General features: G+C 43.3%; 1 protein-coding gene across 4 annotated transcripts in view; it reads left to right on the forward strand.

The window, feature by feature from the left end:
• The window catches only part of LOC134535723 (breast carcinoma-amplified sequence 3 homolog), a 213,312-nt gene that overhangs the window by 49,431 nt on the left and 137,045 nt on the right, over positions 1 to 26,836 (forward strand). For all 4 annotated transcript variants that reach the window (XM_063374937.1, XM_063374936.1, XM_063374938.1 and 1 more), the window contains exon 10: positions 14,097 to 14,243. In XM_063374937.1, the coding sequence (XP_063231007.1) occupies positions 14,097 to 14,243 (147 nt within the window). The remainder of the gene's footprint in view (positions 1 to 14,096; positions 14,244 to 26,836) is intronic.

The raw sequence follows: 26,836 nt of genomic DNA on the forward strand, positions 1-26,836 counted from the left end.
TATTGCCCACTCAGAGCACATATCTTTATAGATAGCTAGGCTTCGAACAACTACCCACCATGGTCCTGGACGTGGACTTCATGTTACGTAATGGCAACAAAATGACAAATTAAAAATTTATATCTAATACAATTAGCAAGTAATTATTTCCTTTACGTGACCTCGTAAGCGGACCGAAAACGTCCATGTGTAACACTTGCCAAGGGCAACAGGCGGATCAGCATCGTACAAGTCTACCCTAGCATTGTGCGGGGGCTCAGAAATCTGACAATCGTGGCAGGATCGGACGTAATCACGAACATCCGCACGCATTTCCCGCCACGCCAGACGTGCGGCTGTACGGCGGAAAGTCTTATTAATGCCTGAATGCCCACTTACCAATGATGCATGGAAATATGCTAACATCATGGGATGAAGAGCAAGCAGAACAACGACTTAACGGACGCGGTCCGTTTTCCCTGTAAATAATACGAGGTTGTCGTCTTTGATGTACGGGATCACATTATTGACATGTAGATCTTTCCTAATGCCCACACGAAATGGAATCTTCACACTGATGCTCGCAAATGTTGCAATAGCTCTCAGGGAACAACTCACATACCGCCACCATCTCTGTCTCCGGCATGGGTGGGCTTTCGTTCACCTCGAACTCATCCGGCGAGAAAATGTGCGATAGTGAGTAAGATGTTTTATTTTAAACTGAACCCTTGAGAAACATAAAAACAATGTCCAAGCTTTCCCAGTTGGTGGGCGTGGTTAAATAACGAACTTATGGTTTGGTTATCTATGAATAGGGTGAACTCATGGCAATCAAGATAGGACGCAAATTTCTCAGCGCCGAACAGACAAGCAAGAGTCTCTTTCTGGTTCGTACCGAGGAGTCTGTCAGCCTGAAGCAGCATACAGCTGGCACACGACAGTCTTGGACATGTCCAGAGACAGCCCCCAGAGCCACTGATAAACCCTTTACCTGAAGGGCGAATAGCTTATTAACTGTGGCAGAATAAAGTTGGGTGGGGTATATAATGTCTTTTCTTGGGCCTCACCCCAGGCAAAACCCTTTTCTTTTTTTTATATAGGACACTTAAGGGCGCACTGGCTGCAGCAAAGTTAGGTATGAAACGTGCAAAGTAACCTAACATGCCTAAAGAAATGTTGAATCCTCTTCAAGTTTCTTGGGTGGGGAAAATGTACAATGGGCGCTATCTTATCCGAGTCCATAACGATTTTACCTCAGAATTTTGTGTGTGCTTTACTTAAATCAATTGTTAAGATTAACTGTGAGATTGGCAGCCAGCAAATGACTATGGTAGATATAATTGAATACGAATTTTAACTTAAGTTCACTAAAATGTGCTTTAAGATGAGACTCAATGCCCAACTGCCAAAACTAACACCCATGTGGATTCTGTCAAACTGAAAATGGCCCCATGGTGTCAAGAATGCAGTATTCGGCAACAATCCGGATGGAGTAGGCATTGGTGAAAACTTGCATTTAAGTCTATCACAGAGTACACTGTGGCCTATCCCAGGTGCTGGAGGGCACTTTCCACCGTAGGAAGAGGCCATACATCGTCATAAATCTTATTATTCGGTTATTTAAAATTATGAACTCTGAAGAATCCTTTTTAGGAACCAAAAACGTAGACTTACTGTAGTCGGATTCGGGGGATGTGATAACGCCGGCTTTCAACAACTTGTCAATAATATCACACATGATTTGTAGCTTGGGCGGTGACACCGTATGGTACTTTGACCTCATGGGAGTTTGGTCCTTCAGGTAAAAACTAGGGCAAGAGGTCACACTTACCTAGTCTCTTGGTAACAACATTAGGAAAAGAGCTGACGAGATCAGCAATAGCCTAACCCTATCTGACATCGTACTCACGCTCTTGCACGTCATGACAATGGGCGAAGCGTGCTCTTGTGTTAAAAAAGTTTTAACACCGAGAACAAACCCAAATCTTAGCTCGTGGCAAGCGATGTCAGGAACACATTGTGTTTTTCTCAGGAAATACAATCCCAGAATGAGGTTATGGGATAAATGGGGAACTATAATGAAAATCCAGTTCCATGAAAAACGTGCCAGTTTAATATGTGAAACGGCAGAGACATTAGAGTGTAACACTTTGCCATCAGCTACGCACATAGTGACCTCCGGACCAATGGTGGAATGACGGGATAAGTGAGGGTGCTTGCTTCAAAGGATCTTAAACAGCAGCTTACTCATGAGTGATTGCGTAGATCCAGAATCAATTAAGGCAGGGAAAATCTTATCACAAATCTGTACATGGGCATAGTTATTAAGGCCATAGGCGAGAGTGCACATTTCCGACTGTGAAGACCCCTCCTTTGTCCAGTCAGTGTCCGTTTCCCGGGCACTAGGTGGGGTAATGACCTGCTCACTTACAGTGAAAGCATGTCCACCCAAGAATTGTGCACTGAGTTGCCACATGCTAGGACACCCGCCCGACCCATTACACTGGCCATACTAAGCCCCAACTCCCTGACCGGTGCCTGCTCGCAGTTCTGAACTACTAGTGTTTCAATCTGCGAAGTGGGGGAGGGCGGGTGAAACCGCTGGCAGTGGATGATGGAAAGTGTGAATGATATTTCTGTATGACAAGCAATCTTTCTCCTTGAAGTATCGTGAAGGGGAAGGGGAAATCCACCTCACTTTACCTCAATGACGTTAACAATAAGAAACATTAAAAAAAACTATGGCCCTTGTAAAGGGACAGGCAGAGTGCCAGACGTGTTGTGTAACCCCTAAAGAAATAAGCGTAAATATCAGAAATACAAAAATACACAATTTTATTATTCTTTAAATCAAGCCCCATATGAATATAGAGGGGCAACATATAACAAGAATTATGAAAGAAAGAATTACGTAAACAGGTACTGATGAGCAATACAAATAGCCAATATACAAATGTTATGTGCTAACGTTATTTAAATCATGGTAATAGCAGGTAGAATGCTGTCTGTCCGGACGTGAGAGGTGCGGCGGAGAAAAACGACAAACGCCCCGACGGAAAATGGGTCGAAAGCAAAAAACAAATTCAAAGAAATGCACAAGGTGAAACACACTGGCAATGCAAACCAGGAAATTACGAAACTAATTCGGTGTCCAGCAAACATTACTTTAAGAGGCCAAAAAGGAGGCAAGCCAAACATGACGCAGAAGGCAAATTACATAATTATCAAAAAAAAAAAATGTAAGACACCGACCAGAGAACACCTCGTAGCCATGCGTAACACGGCGCGACGCCGAAGCACCCCTCACGGCGATCGCTCCCGGAACAGAACAGAACAAGCAAAATAATTACAGCCCTATATATAAAAAATCCAGATGGCGCTAGTGTCGCATTCAGTAGGCCTGGAAGGAGGCGCCTACGTCACGCGGACGTCACAAGGGAGTGCGGGAGGGGGCTATAAGGGGAACGAGGGAAGGGGAGGAGCCGGCTGGCGTCTGAATGCCGAAGCGCACGTTGCAAATTCCCGCCCCCTGGCGAAGCCTTCCGCAGGACGATGAAGCAGATGAATGCGACGATACGAGGAGCAACGAGTAGAGTATCTTGTATGTGGTTTCTTCGAAGTAGAGTGAAAACTCAGCGACGCCAGTAGGCAGCTGGAGTACAGATGGCTCACACGCACCAAGTCCAGTCCGCAGACGGGGGAATTTTCGAGCAGGACTGCAGCGCCCGGAGCACCCCAGCAGCGCGGGACGGCGATAAGCAGGAAGAAGTATCTAAAGCACAATCCATGAAGAAGCCGCCACACGACACACAGCGCAAGCGCCCGCCCCCAAAACACCACAAGGGCTGGTGGCAGGCGAACTAGAAGAGGTGGCGGCGGTAACGGAGAATAAGAGCAGGTACATATCACAGTTTCCGATCCAGCCCGAAACTGCAAGTCTCACAGGGCATCACCGCCGGGCGCAGCAGTGCACGGAGGGGAGGCGGCTCGCAGCGGCGCTCGAAGAGGGGCGCCAGCGTGCTGCCACATCACAAACACTCCGACGAAGCGCGCCACAGCAGGAATCACTGCTCGACGAATCTCTGGGCTAGGCAGGGGCTGCGTAAACAGTACACGGAAGTCTCTAACACTACGAGAGGGCCCACCTCGTAGGAGACAACCAGCAGGAGCGGCGGGCACACCGACGAGAAGAGATGGCGCAGTCACTGTCGAGGCTTATGTCCATAACACGTAGGAAGCAGGAGCCGCCGAAGAGCGTGACGCAGGCAGTGAAGAGTGGACGTCTCCTCTCTTCGCTGGGTGATGACTGAAGAAAGGCGGCGAAGACGGCTCGCCAGCAGCAGGATAATGGAGTGGCGGAGAGGAAATTACAAAGAAAAACATACAACACACTGCGCCACCCACAAATACTAAAAATATAGCTTCCCAATCACACAACTTACTTTCCAGTGCACTGGAAAGATTCACATAGTTTAGAAGGGAATAAATATACAATAAAACATAAAATACCTTGTAAAAAAAATAGCACCCCACTCAGCCAACAACCCTTTATAGAGATGGGCTGCCATACTAGTTGCGTACCATAAACACTTATTCAAAGATTATTAGGACATAAATAATAAATCATAATATGGCTATAACTGTTAAAATACAAGTCTTAAACTATCCCTAGAAAATAATTCCAAACTTACATGGGAAAATTTTAACAATAAGGCTAGGCCAGAGCAAGTAGCTCCAGATGAATATTCATTAATGACATGCAGGTAAAATCAATAAAAATACAACGGGAGAGAAAACCTGCTAATACTTACTAACAAAACAACTTACACGTTAAGACACATAAACTTTCAGCTGGCTTACATGGGACTTTTTATACCTGGATTTTTTCTTACAATCCTGGAGAAGTACAGTATTACTGCCCAAAAAACGCACAATAGTGAACGGGCCCTCATATGGGGGAAGCAACTTAACATTGATTTGTGCCGCTAAAGAAGGGAGAACATATGAACGCACCAGAACAATATCGCCAACCTTAAAACCATGGGGCTGCCTAGTTTTGTTGTACTGCGTCTCGACAATGTGGCGGGCCTTCTGGAGATTACAAGGAACAAGATCAAGAATTTTCTCGAGGTCAGCCTCAGTTAGGGCGGAGCTTAGAGACGGCAGTCCCCAGAGATTCAGGAGAGGGTGAGTGAGCTCGCGGCCCAAAAAGGGAATGGAAGGAGGAAAACCGGTGGCGGAGTGCACAGCAGAGTTAAGACCCATGTTAATGTAGTCCAGATCGGAATCCCAAAGTGTCTGATCTGAATGATAAAAGGAAGTGAGAACCCCCTTGAGCACCTTGTTGACACGCTCTGATTGGTTGCCCTGAGGGAAATATGCCGAACTATAGATAGGTTTAATTGCCCATTCAAAGCACATATCCTTGTAGATGTTAGACTGGAAGTATCTGGCATTATCAGACACGAGCATGGCAGGGGCTCCAAAGAGCTTCCACACTTGTTCCCGAAGGGCTTTGACAATCGAAACTGCTTTCATGTTTTTTAGAGGTAGAAGTATGACAAATTTAGTGAAAATATCGACCAAGACAAGCAAGCATATATTACCCTTACGCGAGCGCGTCAATGGTCCAAAGATATCTAGATGGACAACATGCCAGGGTGCCACCCTCGTGTTTTGGGGTGGCTTCGAAATCTGGCAATCATGACAGGATCTGACAAAGGCACGAACGTCGTTGCGAAGATCCGGCCAGTATAAATGCGCAGAAATGCGGCGGAAGGTTTTATCCATACCAAGATGGCCTCCGATCAGGGACGAATGGTAGTATTTAAGTACCATAGGCCTTAATATTAATGGCACAACTGCCTTACGAGCTCGACCCGAGCTGCCAGTAAAATAAATCAGACCCTGTTCCTCCACAAATGGGACCACTTTCTTGTCTCGCAAGTCCTTACGGATTTTCTGACAAACAACGTCGTCAAGCTGACACTCACGAACATTAAGGTAGGACTCCGGGAAAACCTTGCACACACATAGGAGTTCATCGGGACTAGGTGACTCGTTCTCTTCAACCAAAAACTCCTCGGGACAAAACATCCGCGAAAGCGTGTCGGCCACTACATTGTCGGCTCCTCGAACATGATGGATAACAAAGTTAAAACGAGAAAGACGAAGTATCCAACGTCCCAGCTTGCCCAGTTGTTGAGGATGGTTACAGAGCCAGCTCAAAGCCTGATTATCTGTAAAAAGATCGAATTCCCTACAGTCGAGATAACATTCGAACTTTTCCAAGCCGAACAGGCAGGCAAGAGCCTCCTTCTCGTAAGTACCTAACTTTCGTTCAGACTCCAGTAACGAGCGGCTGGCGAAGGCTATTGGCCGGAGTTTGCCCTCTTCCAGGTGGCCGAGAACTGCTCCTAGAGCAATGGACGAGGCATCAACAAACAGGGCAAAACGCTTGCTGAAATCAGGCAGGACCAGAACGGGAGGAGAGCCCAATTGAGACTTCAGGGTAGCGAACGCCTTTTCCTGTTCGGGGCCCCAAACAAAGGGAACGTCCTTTTTACGAAGGGCATTTAAGGGGGCACAAAGGGCAGCAAAATTCTTGATGAAGCGGGAATAATACCCAAGCATGCCCAAAAAACGTTGCACACCCTTGATATTCTTAGGTCTGGGGAAGGCGACAATGGGGGCAACCTTATCCGGGTCCATGAGCAAGGAGCCCTCGGAAATAACATAGCCCAGGAACTTCAAGAACTTTCGGCCAAGGGAAATTTTCTTAGGATTGACCGTAAGTTTGGCAGCACGAAGGCGAAGGAAAACCTCCCTTAGGTGGTCAAGGTGCTCCTCAAAAGAATTGCTATATACAATAATGTTGTCAATGTAGTTGAAAACAAAACAAAATTTGAAATCACTTAACACGTGATCAAGCACGCGGCTCAAGGCCTGGCTGCCAAAACTGACGCCCATAGGAATTCTATTAAACTGGTAATGACCGAAAGGGGTTGAAAAGGCAGTATATTTACGGCAACTTGGGTCCAACAGACATTGGTGGAAACTATGATTAAGGTCGATAACAGAAAATATACGAGCCTTGCCCAAGTGCTGTAGAGCACTCTCCACTGTAGGTAATGGCCATCTGTCATCAATAATCTTCTGATTCAATTCCTGGAAATTGTGAACTAATCGCCATTCCGTACTGTCCTTCTTGGGTACCAAGAAGGTTGGGGTACTGAAATCGGATGTAGATGGGGTAATAACATCGGCAGCCAACAATTTTTGAATAATTTCTCTCATGAACTGAAGTTTCGGGGGTGACACTTTTATATATCTGCTGCGAACGGGTACCTCATCCCTCACATAGAATCGATAAGGCAGTACATCACACCTGCCAATCTTGCGGGTTATCACATCTGGAAACTCGCTTACTAAGTCAGCGATAGCCTGGTCGGATTCGTGACTCGACAGTTCCTTACAGGACATGACAATGGGCACGCGTTTTTCGTGCCGCAGCTGAATTTTTATAGATGGCGCAAAACCAAAAGACAACTCGTGTCTATGCAAATCCAACACGCAACGCGTGTTACTAAGGAAATCGAGACCCAAAACAAAATTAGACGCAAGTCCAGAAACCACAATAAACTTCCAACTCCAAGAAAATCTGTGAACCTTAAAGTGTAAAATCACCGAGCGACGGGCGCGCACGATGTCGCCATTGGCCACGGAAATGATTACATCAGGCTCATTGACAACGAAACGCTTCAAATGACGATGCTGGCTAAGCAAACTGTCAAAACATGCCTCACTGATGCACGAACAAGTGGCTCCTGTATCGACGAGAGCGGGGTAAAAATTACCCAGTACAAGTAAGGGAAGAAAATGTAAAAACGCTTGAGGAAAGGATTTGCGCATAACACGACGACTACGACCCTTCCTGCGTGTCGTCAATGCCGGTTTCCCGGATATTGGACTCGGTAATGGCCCGCCTGACCGCAGCGGAAACACCGCCTTTCGCCAGCATTAACTCGAGAACTAGTGCACTCGGCCGTAACGTGTCCGAAAACACAACAATTAGCACATCGGCCACGGCCGCGAGTATCAATCCTAGCGGGGAGCGCAGCTGCGTTATTCACGGCCAAGTTCAAGGTCGCGGCAAGGGGCGGCTCGCTTACGCGAGCAAGCGCCGCGCCGCTCGACACACCGCGGGGGCTAGCAAGCGCGACAGGCGGCTCGCTTACACAAGCATGGATACCGCCGGTCGGGCGGCCACGCGGACGGGCCGGCCCGCCGGGAGACTCGTTCACATGAGCGCGCACCCCGGCGCGTGAGGCGACATGCGGAAGCAACTCTTCTAACGAATGACGTAACACGTCACTCACTGGGGCGCGTCTCTCGAAAACAGGCGCGGCGTCGCCGTAACATGCACTTCCGTCAGGTGGTCGCGCATAAGTAGCAGGCCGACAGTCAGTCATGCCGACATGCCTGGGGGGAAAATATTCTCTACTGAAAGGTGGCGACTTAGAGTCAGCGCCGCGCGTAGACACGGGAAATTCAGAGCGGTACTTGCTTGCCGCAGCGATACGGCTTTCTACCTCACCGCCCCACTCACGTAAGGCATTCAGGGTAGATGGAGGTGTCAACATAGCGCAGTTCTGAAGCACCACCGGCGCAAGATTACCTAGGATCAACTGCACAAATTCCCCTTCAGGAATTCCCAAACTCAAAGCATCGGCATAATCACTAACAGAATTTACAAACTGAGTGACAGATTCATCGGGCTTTTGAAAGCGAAAAACCAGCTCTCGTTTACACACGTCGAGAACACGGGGCGGACAAACAGTGTGAACCAACTGTTTTTTAAACGCCGCGAAATCGTCTCCATGTGAAATAGCCTGCGTAAGAAGTTGCACATAAGTGCCAGTGCACTTACTCAGTAGGGCTTTCATGAAAGCCTCAGCAGGAACCAAATTCAATTTAAACAATCGCTCCGCGGCGATCACAAAATCCAAAGCGGCACGCGGCTCGCTTCCGCCCAACACGGGGAGCGGCTTTAAGGCTACAAAGAAGAGCTTCTGATTAAAGGAAGCGCCCGTGGGCGGACTCACGTCAGGAGGGGACTGCCGTGTCCGGGGCTCAGGAATGGCTGCACACGAGTCACGCACGAACTGAGCGAGGCGCGCGCGAAGCACCGCCACGGTGTCCATCGCCGAAGCCTCTAATTGATTTTCTTCGCAATGTTGGATGAGTTCCTCCTTGTGCAGCTTATATAACCAGGCAACCCCCGGCGAAGACATGGCACTGAAACAGTAAACACAACAGCAAAAACACTCCGCAAGCAGAGTTGCGCAGAATTTGAAGTATCGTGAAGGGGAAGGGGAAATCCACCTCACTTTACCTCAATGACGTTAACAATAAGAAACATTAAAAAAAACTATGGCCCTTGTAAAGGGACAGGCAGAGTGCCAGACGTGTTGTGTAACCCCTAAAGAAATAAGCGTAAATATCAGAAATACAAAAATACACAATTTTATTATTCTTTAAATCAAGCCCCATATGAATATAGAGGGGCAACATATAACAAGAATTATGAAAGAAAGAATTACGTAAACAGGTACAGTAGAATACCGGTACAACGTACCTCATTATAAAGTATATTTCACTTTAACGTATTTTTTTTAAGTCCCCGCCAAAAATCGTATCTTCACCATGCAAAATGGTTTCAGTTTAAAGTATCATATTTTCACTATAACGTATAAATTCTACTCGTAGCGTGGCATTACTACACCAAAATTTACTTAAACTGGTAAATAAATTTCCAGCTAAATGATTAATGTTGTAGAACAAACATACACAAATACCACCACAACGTATTATCTAACCTCTAAACCCTGAAAACAAAGTTACAAACAGTTGCGCGCACTTCCATAGATTATACCATACGTAGTATGCGACGTGAGCAACACAACACCATTCGATACATCGAAACATGGAATTTTGAGAGTAGTATTAATTATTTAGACAATAGTGTTATGCTACGCTAATATACTGTTTGACGTCTGTGCCGGGATATTTTATTGTTATTGTTGAGTTTATTTTCAGGTTACGTTATTTAGACACCGCATTGTATTTGTGCTGCAAAATGAGATAAATGGAGATAAAAAGAAACGAAAGCAATTCACGCTTAAGGAAAAAGTGGAAATACTCAGAGAACTAGACAAAGGAAAAAAGCAAGTCGCAGTTGCGAAGACATAATATGAGATAGAACATTTAGTTCAACAGAGCATCATTCAAGCTCAAAAACAAACTGAAATAACACATTTTTTAAAAGTAACTAAACTTAAATTATACATACACACCAATGTTTAAACTGAAGTCAGATGTTGGCTAAAAAATAATGTATCTTACAATATCGCTATTTTTGTATTTTTTAATTTTTTTTTTTCTCTTTGTAAAGATGATATGTATGTATGTTTCAGTACTAAGTACTTTCAGTACTAAGTACAAAAACTTGAGGTCCCTGTAAGTACTTAGTACTGAGATTCCACTGTACTGATGAGCAATACAAATAGCCAATATACAAATGTTATGTGCTAACGTTATTTAAATCATGGTAATAGCAGGTAGAATGCTGTCTGTCCGGACGTGAGAGGTGCGGCGGAGAAAAACGACAAACGCCCCGACGGAAAATGGGTCGAAAGCAAAAAACAAATTCAAAGAAATGCACAAGGTGAAACACACTGGCAATGCAAACCAGGAAATTACGAAACTAATTCGGTGTCCAGCAAACATTACTTTAAGAGGCCAAAAAGAAGGCAAGCCAAACATGACGCAGAAGGCAAATTACATAATTATCAAAAAAAAAAAATGTAAGACACCGACCAGAGAACACCTCGTAGCCATGCGTAACACGGCGCGAAGCCGAAGCACCCCTCACGGCGATCGCTCCCGGAACAGAACAGAACAAGCAAAATAATTACAGCCCTATATATAAAAAATCCAGATGGCGCTAGTGTCGCATTCAGTAGGCCTGGAAGGAGGCGCCTACGTCACGCGGACGTCACAAGGGAGTGCGGGAGGGGGCTATAAGGGGAACGAGGGAAGGGGAGGAGCCGGCGGGCCTCTGAATGCCGAAGCGCACGTTTCATCCTCTTCGCCACTTCACTGACGCAGTGCGACGAGACTCGTGGGTGGCGGCAACATGGAACAATGTTGTGACACTAGGGGTGAAAGATTAGATAAAATTAACTGAAACAACTGGAGCTCCGAGATGGGCAACTTGAGGCCCCCAGATTGGCAACTGGCTCGTTGGGTTGCTGGAACCTGTATCAAGGTCTCTCTTACACGTTCCCAGAACTCTAGGTGGACACACAAGCTGAAAACTTGCCTCTTGAATTCCGCAAAAGTTTGCTTTCCCATGATAACTTCCTTCAGCAGCTGCATGAAAGTACTTCCGCACGTACTTACGAATGGTTCAAGAAGATCTGACTCTGAGACTTACTGCAGTCGGGCTATACGGTCTACCTCATTCAGAAACTCAAGAATCCCAGAAGGTACTGAAGCCTCCAACTGCAACAGATTTTTCAATTAACTGAAAAACAACTTATTATTTAATGAATTATTGGACATGGTGGGAGGTCTCGCACTCTAGGTTGTCTAGGCTGGAACTCAGCTGAAGCTTCCCACGTGTTACGAACATGACTGACCAGGTTATTTCTCATACCTGCCACTGTCACCCGGCCTGATGTGATCGCATTTCCGCAAGGTATTCCACGAGCTCAGCGCGCCGCAGTTGTGAATCCATGAGAGTGCGAGAGACACCATGCACCCTGAAACACAGCTCTGCACTGTAAAGTAGGGTCTGGAATGGTTACTGGTATAATTCAAAAACACACTTCGACGACAACTCAGGCGGGGCCGATTCTATTATTGGTAAACAGAGATGAACTTGTGAGTTACTACTAAATAAATAACAAATATAGATTTGTCTTTGTAAATAGCTCATTATGCTTTTTATTTTATTCTTTCATAGATTTTTTTTCCCTTCAAAAATCAACACAAGATTTTACGACAGTGAAATTAATGGTTCAGAGAAAATTATCTTGATATAAGAACTTAACAGGGAAGCAGTAGAATATATTTAAAGAACACAATAAATTAATTACTGACTTTTGATTGCATAGGTAACACTTGCCAAAACAGGATGAGTTAGGAACAATATTATAATTTAGAAACGTATCAAGCTTAACTCTTAAACCATAACACAAAAAATGTGCAGTGATGCAATGAAACTAACATGATGATGAATACAAAATATTTTATTCCAGACAATAAATAGAAAGTGGCAAGGTGAGAATATAATGTCACACACTTTAAACTTCAAGGCTGGAAGTTAAAGGTAAGGCCAGGAGCTCCAGAAAAAGCATTCACCGTACTTACGTCATGTGACGCCTGCATCTGGGACGTGTGTGCCAGGAACTGCATGAGAATATAAAACACCGTAGCAAGTCATTGGTCACAAGCGAGCAATCAAAGAGGTTGGAGTTATGCTAGCAGTTACATGGGCAGCATCGAACCTGCACAGAGTAGCAGGGGGGAGGAAACTGACACCCCTGACGTCACGACGTGAACAATTGAGCTTCAGGGTAGTGCTGTGTGTTAGGATGTGTTAGCAAACATGTTGGTAGAGTGTAACGAGTAGTGAGGGACGTGTTGTGGGAACGCCGGCAGTGGTCCCCCGCTGGCAGTGCCGTGTGTTGGTACATGTTGGTAGAGTGTAACGAGGAATGAGGGTCATGGTGTAGGAACGCCGGCAGTGGTCCCCCGCTGGAAGTGCCGTGTGTTGGTACATGTGGTAGAGTGTAACGAGTAGTGAGGGTCGTGGTGTAGGAACGCCGGCAGTGGTCCCCCGCTAAAAGTGCCGTGTGTTGGTACATGTTGGTAGAGTGTAACGAGGAATGAGGGTCGTGGTGTAGGAACGCCGGCAGTGGTCCCCCGCTGGCAGTGCCGTGTGTTGGTACATGTGGTAGAGTGTAACGAGTAGTGAGGGTCGTGGTGTAGGAACGCCGGTAGTGGTCCCCCGCTGGCAGTGCCGTGTGTTGGTACATGTGGTAGAGTGTAACGAGTAGTGAGGGTCGTGGTGTAGGAACGCCGGCAGTGGTCCCCCGCTGGAAGTGCCGTGTGTTGGTACATGTTGGTAGAGTGTAACGAGGAATGAGGGTCGTGGTGTAGGAACGCCGGCAGTGGTCCCCCGCTGGCAGTGCCGTGTGTTGGTACATGTGGTAGAGTGTAACGAGTAGTGAGGGTCGTGGTGTAGGAATGCCGGCAGTGGCCCTCCGCTGGAGGTGCCGTGTGTTGGTACATGTTGGTAGAGTGTAACGAGTAGTGAGGGTCGTGGTGTAGATACGCCGGTAGTGGTCCCCCGCTGGCAGTGCCGTGTGTTGGTACATGTTGGTAGAGTGTAACGAGTAGTGAGGGTCGTGGTGTAGGAACGCCGGCAGTGGTCCCCCGCTAGAAGTGCGTGTGTTGGTACATGTTGGTAGAGTGTAACGAGTAGTGAGGGTCGTGATGTAGGAACGCCGGCAGTGGTCCCCCGCTGGCAGTGCCGTGTGTTGGTACATGTTGGTAGAGTGTAACGAGTAGTGAGGGTCGTGGTGTGGGAACGCCGGTAGTGGTCCCCCGCTGGAAGTGCCGTGTGTTGGTACATGTTGGTAGAGTGTAACGAGTAGTGAGGGTCGTGGTGTAGGAGCGCCGGCAGTGGTCCCCCGCTGGAAGTGCCGTGTGTTGGTACACGTTGGTAGAGTGTAACGAGTAGTGAGGGTCGTGGTGTAGGAACGCCGGCAGTGGTCCCCCGCTGGAAGTGCCGTGTGTTGGTACATGTTGGTAGAGTGTAAAGAGGAATGAGGGTCGTGGTGTAGGAACGCCTGCAGTGGAAGTGCCGTGTGTTGGTACATGTTGGTAGAGTGTAACGAGGAATGTGTGTCGTGGTGTAGGAACGCCTGCAGTGGAAGTGCCGTGTGTTGGTACATGTGGGTAGAGTGTAACGAGTAGTGATGGTCGTGGTGTAGGAACGCCGGCAGTGGAAGTGCCGTGTGTGGAGTGCAGTGTCGCCGTGCTTGCAGGCAGCTACGAGCAGTCGCCCACGCTGCTGGAGGCGTTCGGGCCGGACGGGGACTCTGACGGCTCGCTGGGTCCCGGGGAGTCGCAGCTGAAGGAAGACCTGGCCGATGCGATGCTGGAGAGCCCGGGCTTGCAGTCCGGCGACGCAGGTAGGAACTGCTCTCTCCCGTCGCACTGGCCAGCTTTGCCTTCACATGCTTCCTAATATCAACTAAGAGTAGATTTTTGCCAAGATCCAAATTTAATCCAAATTTTTACGTGATAATGTCCTATAAATCGATGAACGTCGGCTGCACGCACGTAAAAGCATGACAATTGCCATGTTCCGCCTGAGCCGAGCGTGCAAGAACCGGCCAAGCACCATGCGAGAAAATCTTCTATAATATCAATAGGTTAAGGCGGGCTTTTTAAAAGCAGCAATTTAAAAAATTTGATATAACGTTATCACGTAAAATTATCGTCCGTAAACCGACTTTACAAACAAACAGCCCCCTCCCCCCCATGTTTTTTTTTAAAGAAATAACTTATGCCCGCAGATTTGGTTAAACTTGTTTTACCCTGTAGAGACCTAGTCAAGTAGTGAAGAGTAGTTTACCACCATCTGTACACTTGTCTGCGATACAGCACACAATGCCGGTGTGAAAGTTGGCAGTTTTGAGGTTTTTTGATTTAGGTTGTTGGTAAATATACCCTGTTGTTGTTAGTTCAATAAAATTTATTATTTTCTCTTTGGTTTATTCATCTTGGGGGTCGTCCATTAATCACGTGATGACTTTTCAGCAAATATTTAACCCCCCCTCCCCCCTTGTGATTTGTGGTGAGGTTTCAGACTACCTCCCCCCCCCCCCCCCCCCCCCTCCAATAAATCACGTGTATTTTTTTGGTACAAAATATTTTTAAAAATTTCAGAATATTATCTTTAAATATAGGTTTAATCTAATTTAATTCTGGAAAATTAAGCACAGTGATAAAAATGTCCAGACACACATTAAGGTTGCAGGTTTATTCTCACTGGCATAAAAATAATAAAGGAAAGGCTTATATGTGATTTACGCATGTATTCGGCACCAAAATCACAGTCTTACTGGCGACTGGCAAGCCGAGCCGGGCGGTTCATGTTGCGGCGGGCGGGGATATTGTTGCCTGGCTACGGCGAGTCTAGGTCACGCGTCGCTTTTTGGTTTAGTTAAAATCGCTGGAAAAAATAAATACATGTGATATCTCTCTACACCCCCCTCCCCCCTTGTGATATTTCGTGATTTTTCCTGACCCCCCCCCCCCCCCCCCCCCCTCCATTTTGAGCCTCACGTGATTAATGGACGATCCCTTGTGGGATAGTGGAAACAGAGCATGCAGAAGTTTTTGTAAGTAGCATGGGCTTGATGAGATTAATTTCATTTGAAACGTGGTGAGGGGAGGAAACTTGTGTAAATCTGGTGGGAAACATCAAGCCTCTAATATATGTACAGCATTAAGACTCGATAACCCATACATGCTGAAACACATTTTTCTAGTAGATAATTATCAGCATTTGCCAACTAGATGCCATCCCCCCTTGCCCCCGTGTATAAACTTCAGCCAGCTATGGTTATCTTTTATCACCTAGACAGTCAGTGCTTTTATCTCTCTCCACACTCTTAATAGTAATAAAATATATATATATTTTAATGCAAAATGGACAGACTGAATAACTATATTTCCTTGTGGAAATGTTAGGACTTTCCTCTGCCTGGCTGATGACTGTCCTGAATATCGGTTCTTGAGACAGACGAGGTTAGCTGACCAGCTACGGTGTGGAACACTCCTTCACGTCCTGAGCAACACTAGGCTTTTCCCCTGTATTCTCGGGCCAGCTGCATCTGCTCCACTAATTTAAAATTATGTATTTGCATGTGGAAGCTTCATTGGAAATTATGCAGCCTCTTCTTGGCCGAAATTTTTACTTTCTTTTCTCGAATAATCATTGTGACGTAAAAAAGCAGCATTTATGCATTTTATTTTGCAGTCTAAATAACTTTTCTATTGAAGATCACATCCGATACTCCACTTGCTGTTTGTATTGTTGTAAGTTATAAAAGCCACACTTCTACCACAATAGAGAAAATGAATCTCGGCTGGTATGGAATTTGTCTTGGTTTTTTACATTTAATAATTTGACAATATCTAATTTGGTTTTTAACTGCCATCCCAAGAAAGGTGCCACCATTGTTATCACCTTCATTGTGTGAATGACATTTTCAAGGTCCCCACACCTCTTGTCAATGTGATCAACGTTAAATGGCTGTTTGTTTATGAACAGAAATAAAAACATTCATATTTGCCAATTTGCCCCATCGTATGATACTAATACCGAGAAATTCCAAAGTTGGTGAAGAATTTCTGAAGAAGTTTTTTAGTACGTACTCGAATATGTTGTTACTGGGTATTTTGACTGTTTTTGGGAAACTGCCGTAAGCAAGTTAACAAAGATTTCGGGTGGCAGGTGGCGAATGGTAACAGCACTACAGTTATGCAATACATGTGGTTATTATTTCTCAGTGATATGAATACAACGAATATGTGACCTTATCTTTCATATAATACTGTGGGGCTTGGTATTATTCTGAAACACCAACTTGCTGGTTAGCCACAACTCCCTGACAAACATAGAAAGAACGACAGTTAGTTAGATCGGTGACGATCATAATATAATCGGAGAAAAACAATAAAATGTCTTGGGCTATAAACTGCATCTATATGCAAAAACTACAGAAAAACTCGCTTAAGACGTTCCCGCATAATGTGTTTTCACTTTTATAACGTTTAAATGATTATTCCCTTGTTCACTCCCATATATCCCTATGTTAATTTTTCCCATTCAAAACGTTTGCATTTATAGATGCCTCTCATATAACATTCATCATTTCAGGATTAAATAATGTAATAAAGTTTATCTTTACACTCTTAAACTTTATTTATAGTTAAACCTATCGACAATTTTTTCAAAACAATAACAAACATAACTGTCAAAACCTTTGCCGCACGCAGCACGCTGTTATGATGTATATTTTTTGACTTATCATCTGCTTGCATTCACATCCTTTGTGAGGCTGTTCCATCTGTGCACAATTTCCCTCATTCAAGACATAACGTCTGACGAATACACAACAAAAATAAACCACTACCCATTCGTTGTCCTGATTGTGTGGCACGTGACGTAACTGGTACAGCAATATGAGGAGCTAATTCAGTTTCATAGTCTGTTGAGCGATGTGGTAAAATTTTAGTTTACTCATCTTGCTATGATTTCCATTTTTGGCCGGACTTATACCGTATTTGCCCGTAAATTGTGCACAATTTTTCGTAAAATGTGTGTTGAAAAAACATGACACGAGACTTATTCAAAACTTGACAACGCCGCATGGCAACGCTTCATAGTTGCTAGGTTCGTTCAAGCTCTGAGGTTGGTGGACCTGCTACTGCTTAAACGAATGACGGACATCTTGCGTGTGGATTGTGCTTTGTGATTTTGTTTTTCTGTAAGATGTTGCAATGATTGCGAACGTTTGTGGTACCGCGATCATCTACGCTTGCTGAAAAAAAAAGCTCAGGATATGAAAACTCATGCCTTGGGTAGAAACAAATGTCTTGTAAAATTGTATACATGTTTGGAAGGGGGGGGAAATTGGTTTTGAGTGATGGTGTTATTGCAATAAAAAGTTTATTTAAAAGGTATGAATTTGTAGCATGAGCTACCTCAGGAATTTACAATATACTGTTACGATCGCGCTTGGCTGCAGTGCTTTGCGTCGCCGCGCTCGTTCGGCCTGTCTGCGCCCCCTTCCACCCGCATCCTCTCCCTGGTATCTCGTGTCATACTATCTCGCGACATCCTGACCGTCGCAGCGCGCACCTGCCTCAGATCGAGTTACTTAAAAGAGGCCGCACTGCGGAATAAAAGGACTCGGACATGTTTATCGGCGCGTTTTGTGGGAACCCGATGCTTGTTGCGTTTATCGGCGTTCTTTGAGCAGCCGCCGCGTCCTTCGACAGGACTCACGACGCGTTTCTGGACATTTCGACGGCGAAGGTCGCGCGATATCTCGGAGACATGCCCGATTGTTCTGGACGGGAACCCAAGTGCTATATAAGGAGGTGGGGCCGACCTTCGAGTCAGTCTGAGTGAGTTCGGAGTGTTCAGTCGGGAGTTCTCCCGCGGCGGAGATCCAGGCGATAGTGCCGCGGGTGTGGCAGAGTGGCGAAGTCCTTGGACGAAGGTTCCAGGGCAGGGAGTGAGTGAGTTCGGAGTGTTCAGTTGGGAGTTCTCCCACGGCGGAGTTTCCGGGCGATAGAGTCGCGGGCGCGGCGGAGTCCCGAGCGAAGTTCCGAGCGAGGCGTCGAGTGGGATCGTGGCGAAGGGGAAGTGTGTCTGCAGCGGTGGAGTGTGGCGGCGGAGTCCCGCGGCGGAGACCCACGAGGGGTGCTGCGGCGAGAGTTGCACCAGAGGTGCGGCCCAGCGAGGTGTGCGGAACGAGTGACTGGGGAATAGACCTTTCTTTAAGTGTAATTAATTATTTGCCATTTTAGAAGATTTTTGTAAGTGACATAAGTAGTGGCAATAAATAAAACTGTGTAGTGTAATAAAATCTTTAATTGGGCTATCCTTTACGAACCCACAGGTAAATCGTAACAAGATTTTGTTTATAACATTTCTAACATGGCATTGATTTTGGTCATCCGTGACCGAGTTTTTTATTGTGCTTCACTGTTCGAAACAAAACAGCTGCGATCGGTAGTCATTACATTGATGACTTTTTTTTCCGGTCCATCACAGTAAACAGTTATTATTCAGAGTTAATCCATAAATAAAATATTTATTACCTGGTATATTAAGATACACGTATTTATGACACTGAATTGTACTGAAAATAATATTTATAAAGAATGCTGCAAAAACATAACTGCAGAGGTTAGCTCTATCCGCTGGATCTATTTACCGCCCAGTGCGTCATTGTACAGAGAGCTTGGGACAACAGCCGACGCCATTCCACGCAACTAGGGCAAATTCTGTCGCTGTTTTTATTTTTTACATCAAAATGTCAATGATTTAAATAGACTGAAGGACCTTCCAACAGGTGTCTACTACCATTATAAAATAAACTTCAAGAGGCAACCACCGTATACGTAGCATCAGTCTCTCTGAGAGCCTCCAATGTGTGGTTTTCAAGGTATCTGTCACAAACATTTATTTTTCCCCACCCACTTTGGCCACTGGTAATGATAGAGCTACTGGTGTCTGCTACCATTAAACAGTAACATCAGAGAGGCAAGCACAGTACAGGCTGCACCAGGGCCTCTGAGGGTCTCTGTGTGGTTCTCATGGTAACTTAAAAGGTCATTCAATATTTTGAATATTTACTTAATTCCTTAATTTAATTTAAAAGTAATGCGAGGCTTTTAACCAACAACAATTATTTGTGGTAATGGAATCTCCATAAATGGACGAATTTTAAAAGAGAAAGTTAAACAAACTGCGCATAACTTAAGTATGTCATTTTAATGATTTTTTTTTATTTAGCAACTGGTATGTACTATTTCCCGTTTAAGAATTTTTCCCTATGAACAAGTGTTTATCATCCAGTCCCTGGAATAAGTCTTAACAGGGTTTTACTGCATGACAAATGAGCTAATGGCGAGTTATGCCCTCAGTACTAATTTAACAAAGTAGGAGTGAGTGAAACATCATTAGTGATCTGATCAACATATCACGGTATTAAATATTTACTTAAAACCAGGTTCGATCGAGCCCATTACAATAAACTATGGCTACTTGCTTTGAGGCTACTGAACAGTTCACAACCATTAAATGTCACTAAATTACAAGTATGTAAAATTCCCGGGTGTTGCTCCTACTGGGTCTCCTCATTACGGACCGGGTTGTCGGATCACAAACACCCCCGGGGCTCCGTGGCGACGCGGGGCAGCCACCTCGGGCTCCAGGGGACAGCGGGGCACGCCTGTGTTCCGGTCCCCCCGGACCACGGTCGGGCCAACTGCTCTGTTCCTAGAGGCTTCTCTAACGGCCGCGTGAGAGCCCACACTCGTGCACCTGACTGTGGCTCGGTGAACCACACTTTCACACTGTAGTGATGTTGATGAGGAGTTGGGTTTTTCCTTCTCTTTAACCCTTTTGAGTCTAAACTCTTAAATTTTGTCTGCAAACCGAAAATGCCCCAGAAAAAATGTAAAAACCTTCAGCATTCTCCGATTTATTGACTCCTTAACCGGGTTGGTTTGAGAGCCATCAGATAATTTGAGACGAAAAAAGTTTTAAACAGGAAACAAACTCACAAAGGGAAACTAGAGGTGATGCTGTATTCTCTACAGGAGCTGATAACATACTTCCATAATTGAAGTACATTAATAAACATTACAACTTTAAAATAAAGCATACTAAATTCATTCTGCAGGATGATTTATTACAACACATATGTTCTCATTACATAAATGTTAAATTCTTTTCTTTCAATTATTTTATTTTATTCAAACTTCAAAGGACACATCATTATAATATTGAAAATGTGAAAGGTCGTTCTTTACTCAGATTTTAAACAATTAAATAATTAATTCTCTATTATATAATTTTATTACGTTAATTATCAACCTGTTATTAAACTGAATACTAGTAAAACGTGTCTCCCACAACGCATCTTATCTGTACATTATAGTAGAGGGGTTGGAAATAGTTCCTCCAACAATACCGTGCTTGTATATCAAGGTAGAGAAGCTGGAACAAATGTCCCTCATGATTCTGCTCATCTGGATGTCATTCGCAGTTGGTATATTATGGTAGAGGGGCTGTAACAATATTCCCTTACAACTCTACTAATTTGTATGTCATGTCCTGATAATATATAAAGGTTTGGGGCTGAAAAATCACTGTGTAGTAAACATATTTTTGATATTTTATCCTTAATGCACATTAAATGTGCTTACAGGGTCATTCCATGTCAAATCAACACACCCATTTTAACTCACCATCTCAGGTTTTGATGAAATTTTTCTCAGATGTTACCTCCATACAGACTAACAAAAATATAAAATTTTAGAATGATATATCAATCCGTTTTGAAAATATTGCTTTGTAAATTTTCGAAAAAACACTCAAAATCGCACGACAGGCATATTTTAAAATTACCATAACTCTTTTCCAAATTAAGTTAGAAAGGTGAGACATGTGTCATTTTCCAGCATTTGGTGTGGCGTTTCATGTGATATGTAACACTGAAGGATGCTTCAACCTGCTAATCAATATAGGATAGGGGGGGGGGGGGGGGGGTTCTTCTAGTAGAACCTGTTGCAGCTAGTTTATAGGTGTACATAAAAGAGTATACAAATAGACGGGATCATAAGGAACATGAGACTAGTGTATTATTAAGTATCCTTATACACACAAATGTATATATATATATATATATATATATATATATATATATATACATATACATATATTCTTTGGAATAATAAGTGCAGGTTAAAGTGCACAAGTACAAAAAAAAAAGCAAGTTACTGATTATGAAGGTACATCGTGCGCCACAAGCGGTACTACTGAGCGAGTAGACGCGAGCATAAATGAACTAAGTTAAAGTGAGCACCTACGCTCGGACCAATTCCTCCTCTAGAATGGTGGAATCGGCATGGCATGGCCCAACGTAATATAAAACCGTCGGGGAAGGAAACGTACCCAGAAATTAAGCACGCTGCACGAAAACAAGAAAACCCGGGTTTTAAGCCGTGCACACAGACGTCTCGTACACTTGCGACAGAACCAGCAGAGTCTGCGATCGAAACCCCATACCGGGTATTCAAATAGGGGAAGAGGTGGCCAGCCAGGAGACTTATGAAAACCACACTTCCCAAAGGGCATGGGAAAAAAGGGCAGAAAGAATGGCAATGCAAAACCATCCTGCAGCACCCAGGTCGGCAAGCGACGTGTGTTTCCATGAAAGGAGCGAAAGACAATTTCAGAAGGTGACAGCCAAAAGATTGTTACAGTTAGATTATGGTAGGGATGGGCCGGTCGAATCCTCGAATCCTCGAATCCCACCGAATCTCTAGTATTCGAAAGATTCGAAATTCGAGGGAAAAGATTTGGGATTCGAGGAAAAATATTGATGTAAATGTAGTGCTTTAAAAACTTAAATGCTTACAATTTACTTGGTCTGTTTACATTTTCCTTGGAACACATTCTATTGAGGTACAGTAGAACCTCGTTAATACGTGGTAGGGACCGAGATAATCACGGATTACCGAATTTCACGGACTAGCGATTAAAAGCCCGGAAGGTCTTGTCAAGCTTCTCAGACACCGGCGTGCAGCTGGGTTAAGGCCGTTTACGGTAAGGGCCGGCCGTCTTCGAATTAGTGTCTCGGCTTAAAAATGCCTAGCCATTAGTTCACGGTCATTTACAACAGCCGAAGAGAGAAAGATAAGATCGTGCTGACCTTGCACCCTTCCCCCCCCCCCCCCCCTACAAATCTTCCAGCCGAATGCCAGCCAGACACGTCACTCGCCAGGCGCCTGCCGTGCGTTGGCGGGTGGAAACAAACAAAGGGAGACGGGAAGCAGAAGTCAGGACATCCCCCTCAAGTTTAAAGAGTGACAAATGTGACAGCTGAAAGGGGGGCGACACAAAGGGTCGGTACAAACAGCCTTGCAGAGTTTGGCGGCCCACGCGATGGCTTGTAGTGTTTGCCGGCCGCCGGCCCGCATGATGGTAATTTTAAGTGCTGACAATTTTTACTTCTCTTTTTTTTCTTCTCTTTTAAATCGTCCCGGATTATCCGATTCCCGAATTAGCGCATCACGGATTAACGAGGTTCTACTGTATTGTACTTTTAATTCGTTATTATATAAAAAAAAAAATTAAGAAGCATGTACTGATTTGGGAAACTTACTTTATATTCATGAACATGGATGCATTGTCGCTACATTGGCGTTAAATAAGGCATAAATCACATATGTATTCTCAGAATATGCAAAAAAATAAAATAAAGCACATTTAGGATCTAGACTAAATATGAATCTTGTTTTTTTTTAAATAACTTTACCGAGAAATCTGTTACTTAGTAATACAACAATAATGCCGACTTTCATCAGAAGTTATGGTCGCACATGTAGTAATAACAATGAAATAATGAATGACAAAAATTAATACATTATACAATTATTATTTTAATCGCAATTCAATTTTTAATATTCTAATACACATTCTATTTATGAATTTTTTTAGGGCCAAGTTTGGTTTGTGTAGACTACCAACGTTAAAATATGTATTATCTGATAATTCCATGATGGCCAACCAATGAATTTGTTAGCCAATCAGTTTGAGCAACATAAAAAATAACTAAGTTTAATATAAAAAAATTTAATGGGTAAACTAGAGAAAACACCCCGTCACTTTTAACTTCGGGCATATTAATCATTATGCTTTAGTGAGGCTTAATTTTAAAAGACGCACGACAATATTTCTTATGGCCTAAAACCATTGAAGCCAATATGGCGCCTTTTAGTTTCCATTAAATATTTCAGGAATGCGTTTACCTTCATTTGGGACTTTAAACAAATGTCAAGTTGGTAACTACAAAATATTGTTCCGTCGGATGTTGAATTTCGTTTTCCGATTTCCGTGGATACATGAATCACTGTACTCACAGATAATGCCTGAATGCCTTAAATCCACCAAGTTGGATCCTACAGCAATTAATGAAGTGACCAGATTCTTACGTGATCCTACAGTTAACCCAGAAATAAACATTCTCGAATACTGGAAAACTCAGTCTGCATGTTCACCCAGGCTACATAAACTGTCCAAAAATATTTGTGTTCACCACCTGCGACAGTGTTCTCTGAACGTTTGTTCAGCACTGCAGGAAACATATGTGACCAAAAACAGAATCATCTTGATCCAGACTGTGTCAAATCCTTGTTTTTTTAAATAAAAATTTAAAGGGTTAAATAATTCTGCATAATGTTAAATTTTTCTCTTAACTTATAAATTATTTTATAATTAACCCTTGAGAACTGGATTCGGATTCGAGGGGTGGATTCGAGGTACTGTTTGGGATTCGGATTCGAGATTCGGATTCTAGAAAAATGGGATTCGAACCATCACTAGATTATGGAAACACACGATTTACTTTACGCTAGTTCCACGGTCACCTCGCGGACAATCCAAGCACCCAAATACATTACCGACCAGACGAGAGAGTGGACGACCACCACCGAACACACAACCACCCCAACGAGAGCTAGAGGTGAAAAAGGCCCAGACGCGATGAGCCTCGGTCGCACCTCGACTTGTCACGAGGCGCCACCATCGCAGCTCGGGGAGTAAGGGAATAGAAACGCTGCGTCACAGCCCCAGGAGTGGAAAGAGGGGAGGGGGTAGGCGCGAGGCGTGACATTTAAGCCTAATAAACGAAGAGGTTCTCTGGGCCTCTTCAACACAATAATGTCTAGATTGGGATAGATTGGAAAGGTAATCACTATTTCAATATTGCTCGTGCACATGTCAGATCCAAGGCTCAGTGCCTACTTGATTTCATATCTAATTTGGATTTAATTCAGCACAACCTAATACAATCTTCCAATAACCTTCTAGATCTTTGTCTTTCTAATCTATCCCATTGTGTGGTTGAAAAAGCTGTTGAATCTCTGGTCAAAGAGCATATCTATCATCCTACCCTACTTATTAAACTACTTATTGAGTAGACCTCACACAATTTTACTCCAGATTCTACTTTCAGAAACTACAAAGCTGGTGATTACTTAAGCCTATATAACTCTCTAAAAACCCGCAATTGGGATGAATATTATAACACCTCTGATGTAGATGCTCTTGTAGATCAACTTACATCTTGTATCTGTGATAAAATCAATACTCACATTCCATTATCCACACGTAAGGCCTCTAAACATCCTTATTGGTTCTCTGGTGATTTAATTCATGCCTTAAAATCTAAAAAACACTTTCATAAACTCTATAAAAGAAACAATAATACTCAGTATTACCTTCTTTTCTCTAAATATAGAGCACTAGTTAAAAATCTTATTAAGCGTGATAAAACTAATTTGAATCGTAGTATCAATAATAAGGTTAAGAATAACCCTAAAAAATTCTGGAGATATGTCAATGTTATGAAAAATGGTTATAGTGAATCTCATTCTCTTAATGTCAATGGTGATATCTGTAATGATCCAGGTATTCTATCTAATGTCTTTGCTAAGTACTTTGCTAGTGTATATGTACCATCCACCAACCACCCTCGTATCATTGATCCCGATATTATTCACGATTCAATTCCTGTATCATTCTTATCAGAAAGCCAGGTCTTATGGGGAATTAAATTATTAAAACCAACTATGTCTACTGGTCCTGACGGTATACCAAATTTCATTATTAAAGGTTGCTCTTTTATTCGAATGCCTCTATTGTTGCATCTATTTAATACAAGTCTAAAATCACAAGTATTTCCCACTAAATGGAAAATAGCTAAGGTTATTCCCATACATAAAAAGGGTAGTAAACTCAGTGTATTTAATTATAGGCCTATATCATTATTAAATGGCTTTACTAAAATCTTTGAAAAAATAATATTTAAACATATTAACTTCCCAATAAACAACAGATTAGCTCCTAATCAGCATGGCTTTAGAAATAGTATGACAACTTCTACTAATCTTCTCTCATTTATTAATCCTATATACAATAAAGTTACAACAAGGGGGCAGGTTGATGCATGTTATTTTGATCTGGCTAAAGCCTTTGATACTGTCAATCACTCCATTTTACTAGCTAAACTTTCTAACTTCGGTCTCTGTAATAATTATATAACCTGGTTTACTAGTTACCTTAAAGATAGATGTTTCTTTGTTTCACTTAATAAAAACACTTCTACTTTATATCATGCTACTTCTGGTGTGCCTCAAGGGGGTACTTTATCTCCCTTATTATTCAATATTTATATCAATGATATTTTTAAAGTTCTTCATCATACTACTGGTTTTCTGTTTGCTGACGATCTTAAAATATCCAGAGAAATTTCCTCCTTAAATGACTGTCTGCTTCTTCAATCTGATATTACTGAAATTGATAATTGGTGTAAAATGAATTTAGTTTCACTTAACAAAGATAAAACAAAAATTATTTCTTTCACAAGGAAAAATCATCCAGTTAAATATGATTATTTTCTTGACAACTCAAAAATTTCCAAATCTCTTAGTATAAAAGATCTTGGTGTTATTCTTGACTACAAACTATTCTTTCATCAACATGTTAATTCTTTAGTATCCTTTTCCCGTAGAACCTTATATTTAATAAATTATATAACTTACTATGCATCTAATATTGAATCCATTCTTACTCTTTATTTGTCCTTAGTTAGAAGTAAACTCGAATATTGCTCAGTTATCTGGAACAGTATTAACACCACCGATAGTGACAAAATTGAATCCATACAAAATAAATTTTTCAAAATAATTAGTTCTAGACACCATCAATTACCCAAATTAGAATCTCTTTCAAATCGTCGCATCCATCTGGATGCCCTGTTTGTGTTTAAGTGCTATAGTTCAAAAATTAATTGCTTATACTTACTTGATAACTCTGGTATTCGAGTCCCGCAGTTCAAAAGCCGCCTTCGATCCCTATTATGTTCCTTACACAATAATAATGATTTAATTTACAGACTTATCTCAAATT

The sequence above is a fragment of the Bacillus rossius genome, chromosome 10 (assembly GCF_032445375.1).
Source record: "Bacillus rossius redtenbacheri isolate Brsri chromosome 10, Brsri_v3, whole genome shotgun sequence".
NCBI lineage: Eukaryota > Metazoa > Arthropoda > Insecta > Phasmatodea > Bacillidae > Bacillus > Bacillus rossius.